Source organism: Salminus brasiliensis, chromosome 11 (assembly GCF_030463535.1).
Source record: "Salminus brasiliensis chromosome 11, fSalBra1.hap2, whole genome shotgun sequence".
NCBI lineage: Eukaryota > Metazoa > Chordata > Actinopteri > Characiformes > Bryconidae > Salminus > Salminus brasiliensis.
This window is the reverse complement of record NC_132888.1, coordinates 37,158,466-37,183,823: the sequence shown is the minus strand read 5'-3', so window position 1 is coordinate 37,183,823 and position 25,358 is coordinate 37,158,466. Positions and strand designations below refer to the sequence as shown.

The window sequence follows — 25,358 nt, the reverse complement described above, 5'->3', positions numbered from 1 at the left end:
TCCGGTCTCGCTGATATAAAACACTGCATTTATTCAGTTCTTAAAAAAATACATGTAAAAGTTCACGTCTACACAAAAGGGGGCGGGGCTTACAGGCTAAACTCGGTCTGTAAACAACCTTGTGCTTTTTGTGGCGTTTCTCCTATGGCTTTTACAAATGCTGCCGTCGAGACAGCCGTCCAAACACCGAGCAAGCTGGGTCAGCAGTGTTGAGGATGGAGGAGCAGCCCTGAGGCATTTAGTCTGACCAGAAATCAGAGGTACGGGGGGGCGGAGTCCAGCGCAGTTCGGGAATCAGGTGATCCTGAGCAGGAATCCGACCCTCCGGGACCAGACCAGACTGCCCACCCCCGCTTGAGACCATCATTGCCAGAATGACCGGCTGATCGTAAGCTGAAGCGGGGCTCATATCCTGTCATTGTGACCTACCATGGCCCATTCAGGCTCCGCCCACTAATGCGCTCTTTCGTAGCTACTGTTGCTAGGTAGGACAAGTTTTACAGAACTCGAGTCAAAGTCCTGTTCCTTCAAGACGGACCTACAGGCACTCATTAACGTACGGAGCCCCGCCGGTGCCTTCCCACATAAATCAAATGAAGTCGTGCCCACAACTTGGTAAGGTGTGGGAATGAGATCATCTCATCTCACTAAGTTGTGGCCACAACTTAAATATCTAACCCCCACAGCCTAATTATCTCATTATCTCATCCCTTTGACTAAGGCATGGCCACCACTTAATTATCTCATTTCCATGCCTTAAGTTGTGGCCACAACTTTGTAAAACATCCCACATAATTAATAATAAGTTGTGGCCATGACTTAAAGTAAAGCGTGAGATAATTAAGTAATGACAAAGTAATTATCATGATTTCACACCTTTACTAAGTCGTGGATTTTATTTATGTGGGCTGGCGCCAGCAGAGCTCCACAGAGTAGTGATCTTTTTACCAGCCTCTGTGAAGCTTGCCCGACCTAGCAACAGTAGCTAAGAAAGAATGCGTTTGTGGGCGGAGCCGGGATAAGACCAGCGCCTGTTTTCATGTGACGTAAGCTTTTTATTACCCGCTTGTTTGAAGAAGCGCTGGACCTGAGGAAGACCATTAGAGGAGGAAGGATGTGTTCGTTCCTGCTGAAGGAACCAAGTTTTCCTGGGTTCTCTCTCTCTCGCTCGCTCGCTCACCCACCCACACCCCTCCAGCATCTCTGTCGTGTCGTGTCCATCTCTCTGCTGTCACAACAAAACCCACGTTTCTCTACCCGTCCAAAAGTATGTGGACACCCCTTCTTATTCGTGCACCCATTGCTGCTCTGACCAGTAGAGCATGACGCTCTGGAGCAGGTCACCATATCCACTGGAGCTCCTCCACACGATCAGCACCTTAGGGATGAGCTGGAGGGGCAGAACTGATCATCCAACGTCGGTACCTGTCCTGAACGCTGAATGCAACCAAATGCTCCCTCCTCACAGTAATGTTCCAGCATTACTGGCTGTTACTGCAGCAAAGGAGCGAGAGGGGGGACAGACCTCCGGCTCATAGCCCGAGATGAAACACTGTGGACACACAGGTGTCTACAAACTTTTGGCCACATTATTTACTTTACTAGGGCCGGTTATATTGTATGGATAAGAAGAGCCGGACATAAAATGCACGCAAGTGCGCGCACACACACACACACACACACACACACACACACACACACACACACACACAGTATGAAGATTGTGCTTTGCTTGGTCTCAGATCTGCACAGATCACAGCTTCAGTTATTACTGCAGTGTGAAACACACTGAAGAATCGAACCCCCCCGGTTTGGTTCCTTTCAGTAATGGTAGACCTTTATCTGATTGTTCTCGTCCAGGCTGAGTTGGACCAGACCACTCATGGCGGGGGGAGTCCTGTAGCGTGAGAACAGAGGCCTGAGCAGCAGTTAAGGATCATGTGTTCACAAACTTCACGAGAAAGTCCTGCTGTCTTGTGCTTCCTCTCACTGGCCACTTTATCAGAAACACCTACCTTACAGATGCTGGCCAGTTGATCAGCCCCCACCCCACCCATCGTAAGCCGGTATCTGACCACAGGACTGCTGGTGTGACCAGGCAGGGACACTGCGTGAATCAGGCAGGTCAGCGTCGCTGCTGAGCTCAGAAAAACTGGTCCACCCTGCGACAGTCCCGCTATCCAGACAGGAGCAGTGTGTGTGTGTGTGTGTGTGTGTGTGTGTGTGTAGGTAAGGATACATGCTGGGGTCTTTGCGGCGTGTTTCCAACCATCTTTTGTTGCCTTCAATCAGTCCCTGCAGTGTCTGGCTGTCCATCTCAGAGGCTTTAGACTGCATGGAGGAGAGACTACACACACACACACACACACACACACACACACACACACACACACACACACACACAGTCAAGGATAACACTAGCAAGACATCATGGTACAGACTGTATGAGGGTAATGGAAGGTGTCCAGTATGGAGGTCAGCTCCATACTGGACCAAGATCAGTTAGGTCGTTGCCCATGGCGATCCCTCTGCTCTCTGCTACAGCTGACTGGCGTGCTCGCCTGTTTATACGGGCAGCAGCGAACCCCGCCACACGGCATCAGTGACGTCCAGGCCAGAGTTCGCTTTCTCCAAACCAGGGGTGGTCCTAATGTTCTGATATGGTTGTGACATCTGATTGCATCTCGGAAACCGCAGACTTCATGGGAAGTTTAAGACCAGGTGTAGTGAAGGTGTGAAGGTATGATGGGCCTCCTGACGGAGGAGCTGACCTCCATACCGAACACTTTCCATCACCTTCATACAGTCCGTACCGCTGGACTGCCACATCGTCACCGTCTGACCTAAACCTCTCCATTTTTACAAAATTCAGAAACACATTCTTTGTATTGTATCAGAATTTCATAATTACGGACCAATAGAAATGCTCCAAAATGACTTTCAGTTCAGAAGGTTGTTCCAACAGTGAGAATATGCTTATGTGCATAACTGAGTGCGAGTGTGTGTGTGTGTGTGTGTGTGTGTGTGTCGTCACCTTTTTGGAGGGTATCCAGAATACGCCGTATGAGCTCTTGCAGGAAAGGGTGGACCGTTATCCATGGAAACCCCTAAAATGAACAGGTTGAATATTATTAAGAACACTGAGTGACCAGGGGTGTAGCGGTACACATTAGTCGAGGGGAGGGGGGTGGACAAGACTATAGTTACCATAGCAACACTCCTAAACCACTACAGTTCCCACAGTACCATGCAAATCCACTGGCTTACACTCTACTATAGCACCTGCATGCCTCGAACCGTGACCCCCGTACCGCGACCCCCCTACTCAGTACTGAACGTTCGGGCAGTGGAGGACAGGTGGTTCACACCTACCGGGGAGAAATCTGCTCCAGTGGGAGTTGAGCAGAAGATCCGCGGATCCCCGCGGTGCCGTCACACCGTTCGCGGCGCTGTGCGTAAACCCGTTCTGATTGGAGATGGAGGATGAGGAGGTGTGGCTTGGAGGCCACGCCCACGAGGGGGCAGGAGGAAGAGGGGAAGGTCGATTAGGTGGCTGAGAGAAAGGCTGGAGCGGTGCCTGTGCAGCCAGAGGGGCCGCTGACCTCTGGGTGAGGGATCCCAAAGCCCCCAACACCGAGTTCAGCTGACCGGAGATGTGCTGCAGTGACTCGGCCAGCTGCTGCACCTTCACTGGAACCGTAGGAGCTGGAGCAGAGAGATGGACAGAGAAATGAACCCTGGCTTTTTCAGCACAACAGTCTCTAGAGTTCCTCAGAATGGTGAGATTCAGTAACTCCGATAACCAGCAGCTGGATGAGCTGCAACTGCAGACGACCACACTGGGTTTCACTTCTGTCAGCCAAGACCAGAAGGCTGAGGCTGCAGTGGCTCAGCATAGGCTCACCAGCACAGGCTCACTATACAGTCGAAGGCTGGAGAGATCCAGCCCAGGACCAGGTTCTGCTGGTCGCTGGTCGGGCCGGTGTTTGGTCATAGTGGTCGTCCAAGCTTGGTTGATCCAGCTGGACCAGCTAATGAAACTCCCACCAGTTTCTTACTATTTTTAGTTTTGAAAAACATTATAAAAAAAAAAGACATGAAATAATCAGCAGATTAATCTAATGAATTCTAGCTACTGATGAATCTGTACTTACTTATTTGGATGTTCATTTATTTTATATACTATAAAATTTTATGCATATTTAATGCATAAGAAAAATGTTTGTTTAAGGATTTTTTTAAGGGTGTTTCTACCATAAAACTGTGATATTTGGTCATTATACCACTAGAATTTTACTGTTGCAACACATTTAATATATATTAGATTACATTACGCACACACACACACACACACACACACACTGGTTAGAGCAGTGAAGACACTAGTGTACAGAGCAAAGGCTCTCCAGACAGGGCCAGGGTGCAGGCGTTTCTTACCTGTTCCTTCTTGGCCGTAAGCACTGCTGATCTCAGAGTCTGTAACGTCAAACGTCACTTTCCTGTCTCCAGCCAACCTCTCTCCATCATCACATGACAGCTGACACACACACACACACACACACACACATATTATAAACGCTGTGTGTGTATTTTTGTCTTTGTCTAAACCGTGTGTGTGTAATTATGAATTGTTTAAAGACTCAATTATGGACCATCATGTGTGTTTGTACGGAGGGTGGAGGGACGCGGTACCTCCTCGGCCAGCGAGGTCTCCAGCTGGCTCAGCCGTTCCTCCTTCTTCCTGAGGAGGGTCTGACCTTTCTGCACCGTCTCCCTCAACTGCTCCAAGTGACTCGCCTCCTACAGCACAGGAGAGGAGAGGAGAGGGAGGCTCAGGAAAGCTCAGGGATAACTACAGTCTGGTCGTTACAGCGTTAAAACCATACTATGTGGACAAAAGTATTGGGACACCTGCTCACTCATCGCTTCTTCTGAACCCAGGGGTGTTGAAAAGAGCTTCTCCTGCTTTTTTTTGGAGTAACTGTCTCAAATCTCCTTAGACTAAAGACTTTCTACTAAACTGTGAGGATTTGATTGCATTCAGCGCGAAGTCAGGATGCTGGATCACCACCGTCCATCATTCCAGAGAACAGTCAGTTCTTCCACTGCTCCACAGCTCAACACTGGGGGGCTTTATATACCCCTCTAGCCCACGCCTGGCATTAGGCAGCATGGTGTCAATAGGGTCATGTTCTACTATTCTATTGGCAGTAAATCTCTACAGGGACTAGACAAGCTGAGTGTCAGCAATAGGTGCAACTTAAACTGTCTGAATGCATTCATTAGGCGGGGTGTCCACAAACTTTTGGACATATAGTGTACATTACATGTCACCTTTCAAGTGTGTGTGTGTGTGATTGACCAGTCTGGATGGGGGGATTCCTGACTGGGAAGAAATGGATAAGAAGATGAATGTGTGACTTTCTGAGTAACACACAAACACACACACACACACACACCTGCTCCAAGTTGTGGTAGAGCTGGCTGGTGAATCCTCCTGGTGTGGGGTCCTGCAGGGTGGTGTGAGCTGCCCTCAGAGCTGCCTGTCTCTCTCTCAGACTGCCTGTCTGCCTCTCCAGAAAGCGCCGCGCCCTCTGCAGAGAAACGCCCTCACACGAGATATACTCCCGCAAACTGCAGAGAGAGAGAGAGAGCGAGCGAGCGAGCGAGAGAGAGAGAGAGAGAGATCTAAACATCCAGAACCATTCATCAGGAGCAGTGATTGGTCAGGATTCTCACAGTAAAACACTGTGATTGGTTGGATGACTCATTTGCATAGTGTGACCTTTTGCAGTATCAGTACAGACAACATTGCAGGCATACCATGCAGCTGTGGAACACACACACACACACACACACACACACACACATACTCGTCAATGCTGCTCTGGCTGTCCCGGGACACCGGCGGTGGAGAGAGAGGAGGCTGCAGGTCATCCACTCTGAGCACCTCCTCGTTCCTCTCCACCTCCTCGTTCCTCTCCACCTCCTTCTTCCTCTCCACCTCCTTCTTCCTCTCCACCTCCTTCTTCCTCTCCACCTCCTTCTTCCTCTCCACCTCGCGCTCCACACTCTCCTTCTGCTCCAGCTCACTAACGGACAGAAACACACACACACACACACAAACAATTCTCAGGTGGTTGCTAGGATGTTGCTAGGTGGTTGCTATGAAGTTGCAATTGTGTTCTTGGTGGTTTCTACATAGCAGTTGGGCAGTTGCTATGGTGTCCAAGGTGGTTGCTTTGCAGTTACTAGTCGGTTGCTATGGTGTTGCCAACCGGGTCCATGGTGGTTTGCTATACTGCTAGGCAAAGCAGTAGTTAGAACTTTCCTCTAGGTGCTATGCAGTTGGCAGGCGGTTGCTAGGGTGTCTCAGGTGATTGCCATGTAATTGTTATGGTATCCCGGTTGGTTGCTAGGTGTTTGCTTTGCTATCCCACAGGGTGTTGTGTGTATGAGTGTGTAGGAGTGTGTATGAGTGTGTGTGTGTGTGTGTGTGTGTGTGTGTGTGTGTTACCTGACTCTCCGGCTGAGTCGATCACACCTGTCCTGCAGGAGAGATACTTTGGTCTGCAGTCTCTCTCGCTCCTCCCTTGTCCTTCCGTTCTCCTCCCTCTCCCTCCTCCTCTCCTCCTTCTCTCTCTCCAGCTCGTCCCTCGCCCTCTTCCTCTCCTCCTTCTCTCTCCCCAGCTCGTCCCTCGCCCTGTCTCTCTCCTCTCTCATCCGCTCCAGCTCGGCAACCAGGCGATCCCTCTCTTTGAGCAGGCGGGGAAGAGCCTGGGGAACACACACACACACACACACACACACACACACACACACACACACACACACACACAGGTGGCTCATAAGTGGCTGCTAGGGTGCTTCTTTTGTGGTTGCTTTGATGTTGCCAATCAGTTGCTTTGCCCTTCCAAGCAGCTGCTGTGGTGGTCCCAGGCGATTCCTAGGTTGTTGCTAGGTTGGTGGTGGTAGGTTGCTAGGCATTTGCTGTGCCATGCTGTTGCTAAGCAGTTGCTATGATATTCCAGGCAGTTCATGGGGTTCAGGGGTTGCAAGGATGTTGCTTTGCTGCTGAGGTGATGCTTTGGGGGTTCGTTACTATGGTGTCCTGGATGGTTGCTATGCTGTTCCAAAGGGTTGCAATACTATTATTGTTGTGTGTGTGTGGTGCGATGTGAGGCTACGATGTCTTTCTGCCTGGGTTCTGCAGGCTGCAGATTTAAAGAAGAAGAGCACATCTGGTCGATGAAGAAGACGAGGTGGAGAGGGGGATAGAGGTGTGTGTGAAAACACACACACCTCTATCCCCCTCTCCACCTCGTCTTCTTCCTCGCCCAGCTGCTGCCTCTTCTTCTTTAAATCTGCAGCCTGCAGAACCCAGGAGAAAGACATGTAGATCACATGAACACACACACACACACACACACACACACACTGTAATGCTGGTTAAATACCTGGGCCTGTAATCTCGCTTCCTGAGTTCTGAGCTCTTTGGCTTTCAGCTCCAGCTGCTCCAGCATCTCCTGTACTTCTGCCTCCTACAATGTAAACAGATGTCAGTCAGGACCCGACTGGCACGGTGTGATGACGGGCTGAATGACTGGTTCTGTTGTGGACCTGGAACATGATGATGTGGGTCGGACCGGGTCTAAAAGGGATTCTGTCAGGCTCAGGTAAAGCATGGACAGAGAGTTCTCAGTCTGCATCCAGGATCGGACCAGAATTCTGCACTCAGTTACGCTCTGCCAGTGAAGCAGTTATCCATACGTGTGTCAAGGGTCCCTGGGGGTCCCTGGAGGTCCCTGGACTCCACTTTGAGAACCATGTCTCTGGAACGCAGCCCTTTACTGCAGCTTTACTCAGGTCTGGAATGTTGGTGCAAACCAGAATCCGGCCTGAGAGTTTTCGGTCCCGGGCCAGACTGAGCCGGACATCCCATCCAAACCTGACCTGACCCACAGAGTCTGGAATTCTGTCCAAAACTGACCCTGAGTCGAGTGTGTGTGTGTGTGTGTGTGTCTGACCTTCTGTGTGTGTGTTTTGCGGACAGTGTGGAGCTGAGAGTCGAGCTGCAGTCTGAGCTGCTCCAGCTGAGCCGTGTGTGAGGAAAGCAGCCTCTCTCTCTCCTCCTGCAGGGCACTTAGCAACCGCTCCCTCTGCATGCTCTCCTACACACACACACACACACACACACACACACACACACACACACACACACACACACACACAGTTGCATCACACTGCTGTGTTTGATTAGTGACTGGTTTGTCTGCAGTTTTGTAGTCACATGGACGTGGAACGTCCCTGAGGGAAGGTGCCCAGGTGGTTGCTAGGTGGTTGCTACGCTGTGGCTAAGCAGTTAGTATCATAGGTCAAGTGTTCAAGTTGCTAGGTGGTTGCTATCGTTACCAGGTGGTTGTTGTAAGGTTGCTAGGTGGCTGCTAGAGTACTGTTGCAATGGCTTCCCTAATGGCCGTCATACCGTTGCCAAGTGGTTACTGTGGTGTCCATTGTGGTTTCTATGCAGTTGCTATACTGTTTCAAAAGGTTGCTAAGCTAAGCTGTAAGAATTGTGTTCAGCTAGTTTCTATAGGGTTGGCTAGGTTAGGTGGTTGCTAGGGTTTTCCAAATGGTTGCTATGCTGTGTACCTCCTCCAAGTGTGTGACTCGGATGGTGTGTAGCTGCTGCCGGTGGTCCTCTTTGATCTGCTCAAGCTTTCTGTTGTGCTCTCTTTGCACTTCCTCCCTCACTTCCTGTAACACATCGGACAGCTGCCCACCACACACACACACACACACACACACACACACACACACACACACACGTAAAAAACATATAGGTGCCTAAACAGAAGGTGAGCAGCCATGGGGTGTGTGTTTATGGAGGTGAAATTGGTGACAGTCTGAGTACAGGGTCTGTTAGCAAAGTTAGCCAAGCACATGCCAGACCCCAGACATGTCTGCATCGGGGGTCAGCGGTCACTGCACTGCCAGACATCAATGCCAGCTGGTAAAGAGAGCTGTCTATGGTGCTGGAGTGTGTCATCAGTGGTCCTACCTCTCTCTGGTACTCGGACAGCTGCTGCTCAGGTCGAGGGCTCCTCAGTTCTCTCTGCCGGTCACTCGCTCTGCCCTGATAAACAAAGAACACACACACACACACACACACACACACACACACACACACACACACACACCAAATTGAGCTGGGAAAACAAGGAGGACCCCTTTTAACCTTCAGCCCTAACAATAAAAATGTGTTACTCCAAAAGTTTGTGGACACCCCTTCTAATGACCACATTCTTTCACTCTAAGTTGCACCTGTTGATGACACAGATGTGCACATACACACACTAGGCTCTATCTAGTCTTGCCAATAGAATAGGACTCTCTGGAGCAAATTAACATGACCCTATTGGCACCATGCTGCCTAATGCCAGGCGTGGGCTAGAAGAGGGGAAAAAAAGCCCCCCAGCATTGAGCTGTGGAGCAGTGGAAGAACTGTGTTCTCTGGAATGATGGATGGTGGTGGTGGTCCATCCAGTACTTTTGGATGGGATGCGTTGGGGAGTTGGGGATGATAAGGTGGTGATCATCATCCAACATCCTAACCTCACTAACGCTCTTGTCGCTGAATGCAACATCTAGTAGAAAGCCTTCTTATTTGGACAGTAGAGACAGTTACTCCATCAAAAGGTGTCCCAATACTTTTGTCCATATATGCAATACGTAAATGAGTTGTTTTGTGTGACATCACAAAAACATGAACATGGTGGGAACCCTCACCCACAGGTGAGAGGGACACTAACCTCCAGCCTAAGTGAATTTAACTGCTCCTCCTTCCTCTCCTGCAGCCGCTTCCTCTCCGCCGCAAGCTCCTCCTCTGACTCCGCCTTCAGCGTGTCCAGATCCCGCCTCCTCTGCACCTCCAGCCTCTCTCGCTCCGCCTCCAGTTCAGAGCGCATCTCTTTTAGTCGCGCCTCGTTCTCCTCTCTACACACAGAGACACATGTGAGAGAGGTGCAGACTGACCTTTCCTTCTCCTGTAGGGTTTGACCTGTAGCCTGGACCACAGTCTGGTGTGTGTGTGTGTGTGTGTGTGTGTGTGTACCTGAGTGTGTTTATCTGCGTCTCTCGCTCTTTCCGGGACTGCTCTCGGAGCTGTTGCAGTTTGCTGTGAGTTTCCTGGTCCAGACGATCCTCCTCTTCTCTCCTTTCTTTCTGCAGCCGCTGCTTTAGAGCCCTGCATGGTTTACCAACACACACACACACACACACACACACGCACACACACTTCTCAATACAAACAGGGTGAAAGGAGGCTAACTAACAAACTGTGTAAACACACACACACACACATACCTGATCCTCTCCTCATTCTCCTCCTTCATCCTTCGCTCCTCCTCTTCCTCCTCTCTCCTCAGCTCCTCTCGTAGGAGGCGCAGTCTCCTCTCTCGCTCCTCCACTGCTTTCAGCCTCTCCTCCTCCATCTGTCTGTCCGTCTCCTTCTCTTCCTCCCTCCGTCTCTCCTCCAGCTCCCTCTTCCTCCGCACCCTCCTCTCCTCCTCCCTTTCCTCCTCCTCCTCCTCCTCACTGGCTTGCTCTCGCAGCTTGCTCTTGCTCTCCCTTTTCGCTCTCCTGTCCTCCTCGTCTGGGAGTCTTCGGTTTTCCCTCTCCCTCTGCCTCTCCTCCTCCTCCTCCTCCTCTAGTCTTCTCTCCTCTTCTGCTTCTTTCCTCCTCCTCTCCTCCTGTATCTTATCGTCCTCCTCTTCGTCGGCGCGGCTGCTCCTGGTTAATCTCCCGCGGGCCGTCTCCGGTCTGGGCCAGAAGGGGGTGCTGTTGATGCTGGTGGTTCTGAGAGGCTCGTGCTGCGGCAGGCTGGAGGTTTTGGAGAGGGAGTAGGAGGAAGGCGGGGAGGAAGGCTTGTCGAAATGTGGGGACCGCAGGCGCATGCTGCTGAAAGGGGGAACAGAAGACAGCACAACCTTAGTCAGGGCTTGACCGGTTTGAAAATGTGGTGGACGTTATCGTTTGTAGGATGCCATCAGCTATATACAGATATACAGTATATGCTTCTGGCCACTAGGAGGATGAGGGCGAGCACATGCCTCCTCCGATACAAGTGCCGGATCCCCAGCTCTGATACGGCAGGCCTATGAGAGAATGGGCAATTGTGCTCTCTCAGGCTCTGGCTGCCGATGGCGAAGCATCGTGACCTGGGATTCGAACTTGCAAGCCTAGGGGCGTAGTGTGGGCATCTTAGACTGCTGAGCCACTCTGAGCCCCCGATTTCATAATCCCATTAGGGGAGTCACCAATCGTTGGTGGTACTGGGCGATACTGGCACGTAGCCCATGAACTGGAGACCAGCTGGGGATATGCTGGGTGAATTTCTGATACCCTCACGGTTGTGTACTGTGCTTATCAGTGTATAGTAGTTCGGTGTAGAGCTCTAGAGGCCAGTCTGTGCTGCAGATTAGCCAAAAATCATCAGTGTGAATTACGTTCAAGTCCAACCTGTTTGCGGCTGCTGCTCTCAGCTCCCTCAAGTCCACGCCATCTTCTTCCACCTTCTCTGCATCCCTCTCTTTCTTGTCCTGTGGGAAACGGTACGATGAGTGACAGTAGAACAGATATCCATTGATATCCAGTGTTCCATTCACTTTCTCACGTCAAAACTGTCCAGACTGGACATGACTGGCAACTCTGTCTCAATTATTGAGGGGGGCTGCGTCCCAATAAGAATCCGCTGTCTTAGAATTGACCTGATTGAGTCGCCACATGGATCCTGCATCCTCGTCGAGTCTAACAACATTTACTGAGGCTATGAGATGAAGAGTTTTGACAGAAGTATTCGGACGCAGCTGAGAAAATACATTTTATTAGGGTTTACTCCAGCCAAGTTTCTGATGTTTATTAGATCCACTGTCCAAGCTGTGGTCATGTAAAGACCAGAGACCACTGTGATTGGTGGGCACATTTAAATAAATGCAAGTAAGGCTGAATGAACTGCACGAGTAAACTATATACGAGGTGTGACGAATGGCCTTCAGACCTAATTGTGGTCTGGAAGACTGGCCTTTGTGAGTAAACTCAGTTTATGATGCTTATAGGTCCAGAGTGATGGTGTGCTCACCAGTTTTCCCGAAGACTGCACTGGAGAAAGGTCCGTCAGGTCTAGAATGTTCTCTGAAAACTTGGACCGGAAGCCCATCTGAGGAGATACCAGAAGAACCACCGTTGAGTACAATACAGGTCTGAAGGAATGCCATCAGACAGCATGGGAAAACGCCCCCGAAATCAGGATTACCTTGAGGTCATCAGAGTGGTCGGACGCTTCTTCAATGTGCTCACTGGCCTCCGATTCCTGCAGCAAACAACAGCAAAATCACCACATTTGCCCGAGGTGTGCAAGCGTCTAGCGCTGCACGTTCTCCTACTCAACGCAGTCTAGGAAAGCAGAGCAGGGCCGTGTAGTTGCACAAGAAAAAGCAAGCGGGTCAAAGATACACACAGATGGACACTCAGACAAAACCACAGACAGGACGGTCCAAAGAATGGATGATAGTTAGGACAGGGGCGGAGTTGAATGTGCTCGGGTGTGCTTCAAAAGCTCCAGCCCGATTACAGCTTCAGTCCACTCCGGTCGTCTGATCTACCGCGGTCCCCCTCAGGAAGGCCCAGTCTGGTCCATTAGCTTTGGTTCACTTTAGTAAGGTCCAGTCCAGTCAGGTCTGCTCTAATCCTCTCCTGGGAGCCTCCACCAAGCCAGTCGTCCATCAATACCTTTCATTTTAAACTCCTGAACCAAACTAAAGGAACCCTTCATCAGTCTCTCTGTAATAATCAATCAATCGATCGATCAATAGGGAACGACACTGATGGAGAGGAACGGGCGAACCAATGCATGGAGAGATGGGTGGAGATGGAGAGGGGTCAAAGCAATGGTTTGGTCAAAAAACTAAAGCTCAACATGAGAAATATTAGCTATACTGATTTGATTTGGGATCGTTTTACTTGCCAAGGCATTGTAGTGTAGCTAACATGTACTGGAAGCTATAGCCCACCAATCAGCATCGTGCAAACTGACACGCCGATGTCCAAAAATGGACGTAGTACATAGAATTCACGTTTCAAAGTGTCTGCTAGATACGTGGGAGTCGTACAGTGCCAGAAACCACATAAGCAAACAGGCCTGGGGGGGATTTTTGATTCTTGGCTGCCTCTCGATGCAGACATGGACGGTTCTGAATCGTCAAAAATCCATTTTTTAAAAGGCAGAACTGGGAGACGCTGGACGGTCAAGCTCAACCATTGAGAGTTTAGCCAAATGAGCCTGAAAACAGCTCACAACCGTTCTAAGAGTGTTTGCTCGACTCTGTGCTCTCAGATCTGAGTTAGAGATCTCAGTTAGCTAGAACTTGGCCTGAGCTGTGGTGTTTAGCCTGCTAGCTAACTTATCTAGACCTATCTAGTCCAAACCCAGCAGAACCGGACTCTCACTTCCACCTTTCTGTTCATCCCAGGGCTGCCTGATACTCGGTGGAGCTGTAGCTAGCTGAGCTAGATAAGCAAAGGCTAGGCACCAAAGGCACCTCCACGCGGTCCGAGCTGACGACAGTCGTGGCACCGTGCTAACTGGTGAGGTGTAAGCAGCTCCAAGTTCAACCCCTTCAGACACTAAACACTAAACTGGCGCAGATTTTTGCCCAAAGTATCACTTTAATGAAGGAATGATGGATGCACGAGAGGGGACAGCCTTAAGCACGGCTCTTACACCAGACCCCAGAGCAGCAGAGCACACCTAAAGAGCACGGAGAACAGGGGAGGAGGCTGTGTACACTATATGCCCAAAAGTTTGTAGACACCTGCTCATCCAACGCTTCTTCTGGAATCAAGGGTGTTAATAGGGAGCTTCCGGGAAGGCTTTACACTAGCTGTTAATTAATTCTGACACTCCAACTCGTCCCAAAGGTTCTGGACGGAGTTCGCTCACTCCAGGGAACTTCGCAGCCCAATGCTGGGCAAGGTGACCTTAGACTCATGTGCGACGGCTCCTGAGCATCCCGTTCTATCGCCATTGCCTTTCTGGGCAGCTGAAGGGGTGCCTGGGTACTTTTGGACATATAGTGTAATGAGGGTCAAGGCACAACAGTCACACGGTGTCCACAGCACTGCGGCCTACCTCACTGGGGAGCCGATCCCACTTAGGGACGACCTTCCTCCCTTGAATGCCTTTCTGCAAAGGTACTTCGTCTAAAATCCCTTGGATTTTGCTTTTCGACAGATTCGGGACCTCAAAGCGCTCGATCTCGTCGTCCTCGCTGTCGGACGCTTTCGTGGTCTTCATCACATCGTTGCGGACCGTACTTTCCAGCTTTGCCTCCAGTTTGTGGCTTCCTTTCCTGTCATCATCATCATCATCATAATCATCGCTCAAGTACTTCTCTCCGTCGTTCTGTTCCTCTTCCTCCATCAACTCCTCCTCCATCCCACTCCTCACACACTCTTCTATGGATTCATCGCTCTGTCGTCCAGCTTTCGTCTTGGTTTCCTCCCTCTCCGAGCTTCTCGCAAACCTCTCCACTTCTTCTTCTTCACTCTCCATCTTATTGCTCTCTTCTTTCTCCTCCGGATCTTCGTCCTGGCCTTCTTTTCGTCCTTTCACGACCTCGTCCTGGTCCTCCGGCTCCTCGTTCTTCACTTTTTCAGCCTCTTCGCCTTCGTCTTTCTCCAAACTGTGGACGCATCTCTCCACCTCCTCTTCAGAGTCTTCATGGTTGCCCTTGCCCTCGTTCATCTTCTCTGCTACCTTTGTTTCTCCTTTCTTGTCTTCCTCTTGAGGACCTTCAGCTCCGGACTCTCCAAATCTCTCCGCAATCTCATCGCTCTCACCTTTTCCTGAGCTTCCCATCGTCTTCTCCGTTTCCATCTCCGTCGCCCTTCGGTCGCCCTTATCTTTGTGTTGAGGATCTTCAGCTCCAGACTCTTCTAGCTTTTCTCCAAACCTCTCAATGACCTCATCGCTCTCGTCTATTTCTGAGCTCTCCAGCTTCTTCTCGTTCTCATCCTTGTCCTCATCCTTGTCCTCATCTCCAGACTTCGACAGATCTTCTCCAAATCTCTCAATGATCTCATCGCCCTCTGAGATTTCTGGCATGTTCTTCTTGTCCAGCTTCCGGTCTTCCTTACTCACCTTTTCTCCTCCTCCTTTGCTCTCGTTCCTCTCTTTGCGATCTTCAGCTCCACAGTCCTCCTGCTTTTCTCCGAACCTTTCAAGCCGCTCGTCTGTCTCGTCCTTTTCCGAATTATCCAGCAGTTTCCCATCTTCTGTCTTTGTTCCCTCCTCTCTCTCCTCCACTTTTCCTCCGTTCTCCTTCTCCTTTCTTGAAGGTTCACCTCCAGCCTCGGCCTCTTTTTCTACAAATCGTTCAACAACCTCGCTCGCATCGCTTCCGTCCCCCTTCTTCACTCCATTCCCCTCTCCTTCCTCAGAGTCTGGCGTATCTACCTCTTCTCCAACCTCTTCCAGGATCTCTTCCTCACTCTCCTTCTTTCCTCCATCTGGGGGTTCCTCTCCTACCTCCCCTCCAAACTTCCTCTCTCCACTGGCTCGCTCACTGCCCTCGCTTCTCTCCGTCGCTTCATCGTCACCTTTCTCCGTTTTCTCTTCCCTCTGAGATTTCTCCTCCTCTCGCCCTTTCAAGCCTTCGTCGTCCCTCTCTCCGCTCTCCTCCTCCTCCTCCTCCACCTTCTCCTCTTTTTCCCCATCCCTCGTTTTTTCTTCACTCTCCTTTTCTTTGTTGGGTAGCTCATCTTCTCTGCTGCTGGGAGGGAAAACATCTGCACTGCTGCAGTCTCTGCTGCCCCCCGGCGGCTTGGAGGAGATGTGCCGACCATGCAAGGAATCCTTATACAGGAAAGAATGGCAGAGAAGGGGGAGGATGGTGCAGAAAAGAGGGAGAGACAGGCGCCCAGAACAGAAGGCGTTTGAAGCAGGATTGGATAAAGAGAGAAGAACAGAGGAGCGGGAGGGGGATGAGGAGTGAGGAGTGAGGGAAGACAATTTGAGACGCAGACACATTAGGAGCAAATCCACTCACGCATTTCAGAGGAGGCCGAAACCCACAGAGAAAAAGATTGTCGACAAACAAACATAGAAACCAGACACTGTTAAACAACAGAGAAAAAAGAAGAGAGGGCAACAATTAGAGAAAGATCAGACGAAAGGAAATCAGATAAGTGAAGATCAGAGAAGATCAGAGAGGAGAGAAAAAAAGAGAAGATCCGAGAGGAGAGAAAAAGGAGAAGATCAGAGAAGACGAGATCAGATAAGTGAAGATCAGAGAAGATCAGAGTGGATAGAAAAAAAGAGAAGATCAGAGAAGACGAGAGCAGATAATTGAAGATCAGAGATCATAGAAGAGAATAAAAGATAAGAAAGGAGAAGATCAGAAGTGAGAGGATCGGAGAAGAGAGAAGATCAAAGAAGAGAAATGGAGATCAGAAGACAGGAGAAAAGAGTAGCAGAAAGGGAGAAGAAGAAAGGGGAGATCAGAGAGGACAAAAAATAGAAGATCGGAGAGGAGAAGAAAAGAGAAAATCAGAGAAGTTTAGAGAGGAGAGAGAAAGAGAAGATCAAAGAGGAGAAAAAAGAGAAGAATAGAGAAAACAAGAGATCAGAGAAGAGAAGAAAGCAGAAAAGGAGAGAGAAGAAGAGTAAAAGAGAGGAGATCATAGAGGAGAAGAAAAGAGAAGATCAGAGAGGAAAAGATTAGAGAGGAGAGAGGATCAAAAGAGAAGAAAAGCGAGAAGAGAAGAAAGGGGATGAGAAGGGAACGTGGAGATCGTGAGGAGGGTGTGTTTAGACAGCAGAACAGTAACAGTGACAGTAGGAGGAGAGGAAGATGAGGAGGAGAACACACTGACAGCCTGGACTGTACTGTAGGTTCCAACAACACAACACCTACACACACACACACACACACACACACACAAACAAAAGCCCACATCACACACATACAGACAGGGTTGGTCACAGGAGTCAGGAGCAGACAGACAAGAGCGAAACTCACTTCAGCACTGACTGGTTTCAGACAGGAGATCAGTGAAGCTCTGCAGTTCTACAACCCTGACCTAGTACCTTTCCCGCTGGCTCACATCTATCTGTACATCAGAAATTCTAACAAATCAATTACAGTTAATTATAGTTCCCTTCATAGGAAGAGAAAGCAAAGGAGAAAGGAAGGAGTGTCTGGAGTGAGGATGATGATCATAGTGATGATGAAAGTACCTGAGAGGGAGGCTCTGGGCTGTGGTCTCCGGACAGAGCCAGATCCTGCAGCTCTGGTTCAGTTTTCTCTTCGGCAGGACCAGTGCCACTCACCTCACTGTCCTGGACACACACACACATACACGTACGCATGGATGCAACACAGAGACAAATACAACCGATGAGCCAAAACCTTCTGACCTCTCACAGATGAAGGTAATAACTCCGACGAGGGTCACACTCACAGACCTTTATCTGTGAGTCATGCCCATGCTGACCCCTGTCCACCATCGTCTACAGTGGACACAACAGCATCAGAACTGGACATCGGAGTGGTGGCAGGAAGTCACCTGATCCATCATATGGTGCATATGCACCATTTACTTCCGTTCCACCTCCCAACTTGCAGGACTTGAAGGATCTGCTGAAACATCTGAGAGCCAGACGCCGCAGATACCACCTTCAGAGGTCTTGTACAGGGAGCTGCTTTGGAGGCAAGTAGGGGTCCACCAGCATTTTAGATAGGCTGGTCATAAAGTTTTGGCTTATCGGTCCTCATGCTGACGGGACATGCTCATCATAGGTTTAGGGACAATTTTCAAGTATACGACATCACACATGTCCCTATAAAGGTGTCCCTTAACTTATGTCAGACAGAGAGTGTGTGTGTGGTGGACGAACGTCCTCGTTACCTCGTACTGTAGCCCCCCTCCCAGAGCGTTTAGATCCAAGTGCAGGTTCTGCAGCAGACGTGACGAGCCACGCAGACTCTGTTCGAACACACACAAACAAAGACGATGTGGGCAGTGGTCGTGGGCCGTCATCATGCCTATTACGATAAACCGCCTCACTGCACACTTTTCTGAGCACGTCATGGGGTAAAACCTGCCGTCCTACCCACCCAGAGACAGAGCGAGGCCAGTTATGGTCTCTGGGACTCCCGCTTACGGTTGGCTGTGGCATCACCAGCCCATCACTTCCCCATAACACCAGCAAAGCTTACACAGGCTGAGCTTGGGGTCATTTATTGTTTTAATTTATTACCTCATGAACAGAATCCCTCTCCTGCTCTTCGTCCTCCAATTCGTCTTCCTCCTGGTCCGACTGAAAAATGGGTGGTGCCAGAGACGGCCTCTCTCTCAGCAAGCTGGAGCTCACTCCAGGCACCATGCCCTTACACACACAAACACACGTCATCACCATCATCGTAAACACAGCACTGTTAACACAGCCGTGAGGAACACATGAGTGGCTCAGGTTCCTTTACCCCCTAGTGGAGTCTTGAGAGTGCGATCTTTTACCCCCTAGTGGAGTCTTGAGAGTGCGATCTTTTACCCCCTAGTGGAGTCTTGAGAGTGCGATCTTTTACCCCTAGTGGAGTCTTGAGAGTGCGATCTTTTACCCCCTAGTGGAGTCTTGAGAGTGTGATCTTTTACCCCCTAGTGGAGTCTTGAGAGTGTGATCTTTTACCCCCTAGTGGAGTCTTGAGAGTGTGATCTTTTACCCCCTAGTGGAGTCTTGAGAGTGCGATCTTTTACCCCCTAGTGGAGTCTTGAGAGTGTGATCTTTTACCCCCTAGTGGAGTCTTGAGAGTGTGATCTTTTACCCCTAGTGGAGTCTTGAGAGTGCGATCTTTTACCCCTAGTGGAGTCTTCAGAGGCTGGAGGCCCGTGGCGCTGCCCAGAGAACTACGCAGTGCTGGAACTGGAGCATCACTTATGCCTCTCAGGGGAGCCAGAGAACCTAAGGGTGCCAGGGGACCTAATGGCTAAGAGAGAGAGAGAGAGAGAGAGAGAGAGGTGTGGTCAGCATCACGGCTAACCAAATCACAACCATGATGACATTCCCTACAACACACGCTCTCCTGTGCTTTCCTCCCTCTCCTCCTACCTGCACCCTGCTTGGCCTTGGTGTCTCCTTCTCCTCTACATTTCGCTCAGAGGCTTCCTCTCTCTCCTCCTGCTGTGAAGAAGGGCCCACTGCAGCAGGGTGGGTGTGGATGTATATGGGCTTGTAATGCTCTAAGCACTGACAAACAGGTGAGACTGTGCCAATGGCGCCCTCGAGAGCCTGCATCCCTCCGCTCTCACTGCTACTGCTAGCTCTCCCTCTTTTCAGCCCTCTCCCTGCCACTACCTCTCCGTCGCTGTACCTTTCAATCTCGCCTTCTTCTAGTGAAGAAATCCCCCCTTGATGTCTGGTCTGAGTGGCCTTGTCCCGGTCAAAGCCAACTCCCTGCTGTTCCCACAGGGCAGGTTCCACGTCTGTTTCCCTGCTGCTGCTACAGCCTTCCTGCCCTGAGCGTTTATGACGAACGGCCAATGGGCTTCTGCCGAGGATTTCCCCAGCATCAGCCAGCACCTTGGTCGGGTTCACGGAAGGCCCAATAGAGGGAAGTGTGGAAAGAGCTGGGATAAGTAGGGTGGAGGTGAGAGGGGCTGACGGAGATAGTAGAAGGTGTGCTGGGTGGGCTTGCAGGAGGACGAGACCTTCATCTGACCTCTTCTTCTCCTTCTTTCCCTTCCTAATCTTTCTTTTTCTGCCCTGAGCTGCACCTGCATCTGCAGACTGAGCATGAGTGTGATTACATGAGAACATCTAAACATCTATATACAGCCTAGGGTTCAGCTCCCGAAGCTCCGCCCACAGCGGTACACGACGGGACAGAAGCACTCACCCCCGGGGCTTTGAGAACCTCCTGCTCGTTCCTCTTCTTCTCCTTCTTCTTCTCCTTCTTGTCTTTCTTCTTCTTCTTCTCCTTGTCCTTCCGGCCGGCGGCTGAGGTGGTGGAGGGGACGGAGCCGGAGCCGGAGCCCGAGGCAGCGGGGGCGGTCCTGTTGAGCCTCGGCTGGGCGCGCTCCCTCTCCTGAGCCACCATGTGGCGGTACTGCTCGTCACATGGGTGGTCCCAGGTGGACTGGCCCGAGGAGAAGTTGAAGTAGTACACGTCTCCAGTCACGTCCTGGCTGGGGAGGGAGGGAGAGGAGGGGGTCACACACACGCCTCCATGGGCTGGACACAAACGTGCGCCCACTTACACACATACACACCACGAAAAGAAAGAAAACACACACACACACACAAAGACACACACTTGTAACAGACAAACACACACAAACTGTGTATCTGGATCAGTCTGGAGTCGGGGGTGGATGGGAGGGAGGGAGTTTCTGGCTCCGGGGCCCCCCTACGCGACCTGACTGATATCCAAAAATGTCCAAAAGGTCATGATAACAGGGTACCGGGTCAATGGTGGTATCATTCCAAAAACCGCTAGCTTTGTGGGATGTTCCAGAGCCGTCGTAGCAAAGGTGTATCGATGTCTCGCTAGTGACATTTCTCCACCCTGCTGCTCTCTCCCTCCCCGTAGCTGCGAGCGTCCTTCCTGTCACAGCTGTTGCACTCTTGCCTGGACAGGTGTGTGTGTGTGTATACGTGACTATGGTGTTCATATCCATGAGTGAGTGTAAAGGTCCAGCGCTAGCGTAACTCCACCTGAGTGGGAGTTCAATTATTGGCTGTGTGGATACAGTGTGTTCCTCTTTCCTGTTGCCTTGGAGATAACCCACGCCACAGCTGCTGTACAGACGGACACTCACTTGTGCTGTGCTTATGCATATACATCGCCCTGCTGTAGGCAGTGTAGGAGTGAAGAACTGGCGGATGTTGGTTCGTGTGAGTGCTGGGAGTGAAGAACTCATCCTACCAAGGTTTCCATTCGGGAGGCAGCGGGGCAACGATACCCTCCCTGGCCAACCAGAGGAGCTCCGGCTCCCTATCCGGATCAATGCCAATCTCTCTGGCGTACTCGTGGATCTCTGAGGGGAAAGAGATAAAATGGGGAAGGGCAGAGAGCGAGAACATGAAGGAACGTCACAGTGCACAAGCTAAAAACCTAAAGCCTAAAGGTTAGAGGAGCAGGTTTGATCCCCTGGACCGGCAGGAGCTGGGAACAAGGGTAGTGAAGGAACAGCACCTCCCTCAACATTTATGTCTAAGGTGCTCTTCAGCAAGGCACCTAAATACAACTGCTCCCCTACATTTAAATACTGTATTCACTATTCGAAAAGTGCAGGTATAGAGGGTATAGGTAGGAACACAGCACTCTAAAAAAAAAAAAAAACAAGCCCACTGTAGCTGCGAGTTTAGCGACATGCTAAGTTAGATTAAAGTGGAGAGCAAGCAAACCTGGATGAGCCAGTCTACTAAATGAGGCTGAAAACAGTGGAAATCACCCCTAAGACCGTTTCCTCGACTCGGACTGCTGGTTCTTTAGCAATCTGGACGGACATGAGGTCCAACGCTGATGGGTGAACATGGGTGTCTTGTCTTGTCTTTATGAAAAATATGTTACATGCAGGAGGCAGTGTGGAATACCTTGTTCAGAGGGGATATAGTTCTCATCGTAATCTTCTTCCAGGATCAGCTGGTCTCCTATTCGGAGCGCAGCAGCGTTCATAGTGACTGTACACAAACAAAACAAACAAATAAATAACAAATAAAAAGTTATTTCCTTACTTAAGTTTACAAAGTTCTGACTTGGTGTGTTGACAAAATTACATATTCCCTCTTTCCTTTTGACTTAATATCTAAAAACAAAATATTTAATTTGGAAGTTTTGTTTTTTTATTACAAAATAAATTACTTTCATTATTATATAATAAATTACTAATTATATTCATGAAATTCAGACTGATATTTTATTAAATTAAAATTATTATATATTATATATATATATATATATATGTTATTTTTTATATTATTGTTATTTATATATATATATTATTTTATGGACTTTCACAACCATGAATATGAAACATATATAATTTAAACAAAGGACTTTTTTAATCAAGCTTTGTGACCTAATATATTTTTAAAAAGTTTTTTTTTGGAAGTTTGTTGCCAAATTAATTACTTATATTCATTAAAATTCAGACAATGTAGACAAATACCTTTTCTCACTTTCACATTTTATTCACTTTCACGACCATGAAGCCTAAATATGTATCATTTAAATATGAACTTTTTTCCTCCACAATTTTGACTTAATATCTCAAAAAATAATATTTTTTAAATTACCACATCAGATGACTTATATTCATAAAATTCTATAATATTCTATTAATTTTCACAACTATGAAGACTATATACATATATATATATAATTTAAATAAAAAGCTTTTTGATTTAATCTCAAAGTAAAAATAATATATTTCTTAAATACTATCAGAAATGAAATACACATAATTTATCGTACTTTTACACTGAATTCAGTAACTTTCACAACTATTAAAACTAATACACACACATATATAAATTTAAGAGTTTAAATAAGGATGTATTTACTTATTAAACTTCTGCCTTAGTAAGAATTAATTTTATAATGTTTTTTTCTTTCCATGTCAGAACAATAACTGAACCTTTTACTTTTTAAAATTTTAAACTCAAATTAAAACAAAATCTACAAAACGACAGAATTTCATTTTGACCGAAACAACCAGAAAAAAACAGCACTTTTCCCCGATATCAAACCAAAATCGAATTGAAAAATTCAATTTCCAATTAAAACATTTGAATTAAAACATTGAAAGTAGGTATTTTAGACAATTACATTTACAAATTACATTTTAAAAGTACACACCTCCATAACCAGCAAGTTAGTGATTCTTTAGAAACCTCAATTTCTATTCCTGAGGCCTAAACATTAAAAAGGTCCAAATTCTGCCTGAAATAACATAACAACGAGTTCCTGAAAGATATAAATTAACATAGTTAATGTAACATATCTCGCAATTACACAATAATTCATTTAAATTAATTACATTTTAATTAAAATAAAAACTAATAAGTGCCTACTAAATCTAGCTAGCTATAGTTATAGCTATGTAATCTACTCTAATCCTGTCAGGTAATTAACCTTATTATCAGGGCAACGTTTCTGCTGCATTTTTAATATTAATTTTAAGGGTTTTAAAACATTTTCTAAGGCGTTTTACACTTTATATGTATCTATAAGTGTACTTAAACACTTCAAATACATAGGTAGGTTATCTAGCACTATGTGGGCCGTTTATACTGTTAAAACCTATTTAGCTAGCTAGCTTCTTCTAGCTTGTCTTAAATGTTATTTTTAATAGTTAAAAATATATTTAAAGTATATTTTGCACTTCAGTGCAGTGTTTAGATGTAATTTTCGTAGTAATTGTGCCTTTAGAGAGGCTCAGGGATGATTTCTGTATCTATAAGTGTACTTAAACACTTCATACATTAATACATAGGTAGGTTATCTAGCACTATGTGGGCCGTTTATACTGTTAAAACCTATTTAGCTAGCTAGCTTCTTCTAGCTTGTCTTAAATGTTATTTTTAATAGTTAAAAATATATTTAAAGTATATTTTGCACTTCAGTGCAGTGTTTAGATGTAATTTTCGTAGTAATTGTGCCTTTAGAGAGGCTCAGGGATGATTTCTGTATCTATAAGTGTACTTAAACACTTCATACATTAATACATAGGTAGGTTATCTAGCACTATGTGGGCCGTTTATACTGTTAAAACCTATTTAGCTAGCTAGTTTCTTCTAGCTTGTCTTAAATGTTATTTTTAATAGTTAAAAATATATTTAAAGTATATTTTGCACTTCAGTGCAGTGTTTAGATGTAATTTTCGTAGTAATTGTGCCTTTAGAGAGGCTCAGGGATGATTTCTGTATCTATAAGTGTACTTAAACACTTCATACATTAATACATAGGTAGGTTATCTAGCACTATGTGGGCCGTTTATACTGTTAAAACTTATTTAGCTAGCTAGCTTCTTCTAGCTTGTCTTAAATGTTATTTTTAATAGTTAGAAATATATTTAAAGTATATTTTGCACTTCAGTGCAGTGTTTAGATGTAATTTTCGTAGTAATTGTGCCTTTAGAGAGGCTCAGGGATGATTTCTGCGAAGCTGAAGTTGGCTTGTGAGTGGAATTTTCCGTTCCACCTTAAATGGTGCAGTAGTCACATTCTGGCGGCTCAGCCGCCAGAATGTGACTACTGCACCATTTAAGGTGGAACGGAAAATTCCACTCACAAGCCAACTTCAGCCTCTTTTAGAGAAAAGAGTCAAATAAAACAACACTTAAACCATCTAAAATCACCCAAATACCCTCTAAACAAACACCACGTCGCTTATTTAATAAACTTTACCTCACATTTTACGCGAATTAGCCACCCAAACAGCGCGGCAGGCAGCGTAACTCACAGCTACCTAGCCACTTAGCTAGCTAGCACAATTTACCTCAACCCGAAAAGTAGGGCTAGCATCCCCGCCTACGTTCGGCTACGAACCTTTTTCCCCTCAGCATTCACAAACCTCCGGCCGGAACCCCCACTTTGGACCGAACCGGTGTCAGAACTCAGCAGCGTTCATTGTGTGCGGAGCGCAGCGCTAGCTAATTAGCTAGCTGTAGCTAAGCTAAGCTAAAGCTGGACGTCAACAACGGAGCAAGCGCAGCGCGAAGGAAGAAACCATGGCAACGGCTCATCATACGGCCGTTTCCCCAAATAAGTAATTAAAAATAATAATAATATTTTTTTATTCATTTTAATATTCATACAGCTTCAAAAACGTGTTTAAAAGTTAATTAATTATAATATTTAATTAATGTATTTTTTTAAGTTTTAGCTAGCTAGCTATAACTACAGCTATTACATAACAAATGTACGATTATATTTACAGCTAATTTTATTTTAATTATATATGTTTATTTTTTTATTATTTAGCTATTAATCCGTATGCAGAAAGTACTGTTAATCTTGTGGAGTCCCTCAGGGTTCTATTGTAGGGCCTACAAAACTGCTGTTTTATTTATGGGCTAAGTGGGTAAACAGTGATTGCTGTATCAGAAAATGCTATTATAACTACGTATGTTCACTTTTCAACCTCCTTTAAGCCAAGGTTTATTATTTAGCTATTAATCCGTATGCAGAAAGTACTGTTAATCTTGTGGAGTCCCTCAGGGTTCTATTGTAGGGCCTACAAAACTGCTGTTTTATTTATGGGCTAAGTGGGTAAGCAGCGATTGCTGTATCAGAAAAT

At 47.6% G+C, this 25,358-nt stretch overlaps 1 protein-coding gene across 2 annotated transcripts; it reads right to left on the bottom strand.

Moving 5' to 3' along the window:
- Positions 1–24,779, bottom strand: LOC140565056 (uncharacterized). 2 transcript variants are annotated; one of them, XM_072690804.1, is made up of 29 exons: positions 24,608–24,779; positions 21,653–21,739; positions 20,982–21,093; positions 19,953–20,241; positions 18,915–19,043; positions 18,320–18,448; positions 17,968–18,045; positions 17,297–17,398; positions 14,189–15,913; positions 12,314–12,370; positions 12,140–12,217; positions 11,521–11,600; positions 10,366–10,959; positions 10,115–10,246; positions 9,813–9,996; positions 9,062–9,136; positions 8,653–8,775; positions 8,028–8,171; positions 7,458–7,541; positions 7,303–7,371; positions 6,518–6,777; positions 5,874–6,092; positions 5,460–5,634; positions 4,693–4,800; positions 4,438–4,537; positions 3,373–3,705; positions 3,035–3,107; positions 2,240–2,347; positions 1–1,918 (listed from the first exon to the last, which is right to left on the bottom strand). In XM_072690804.1, the coding sequence occupies exons 2-29, from the start codon at positions 21,732–21,734 to the stop codon at positions 1,822–1,824; spliced, it is 5,739 nt and encodes a 1,912-aa protein (XP_072546905.1). In that variant the 5' UTR covers positions 21,735–21,739; positions 24,608–24,779; the 3' UTR covers positions 1–1,821. The 2 variants fall into 2 exon arrangements, with proteins under 2 accessions (XP_072546905.1, XP_072546907.1); XM_072690806.1 differs by having other exon boundaries at positions 10,366–10,956.
- Between the last annotated feature and the right edge of the window lie 579 nt (positions 24,780–25,358).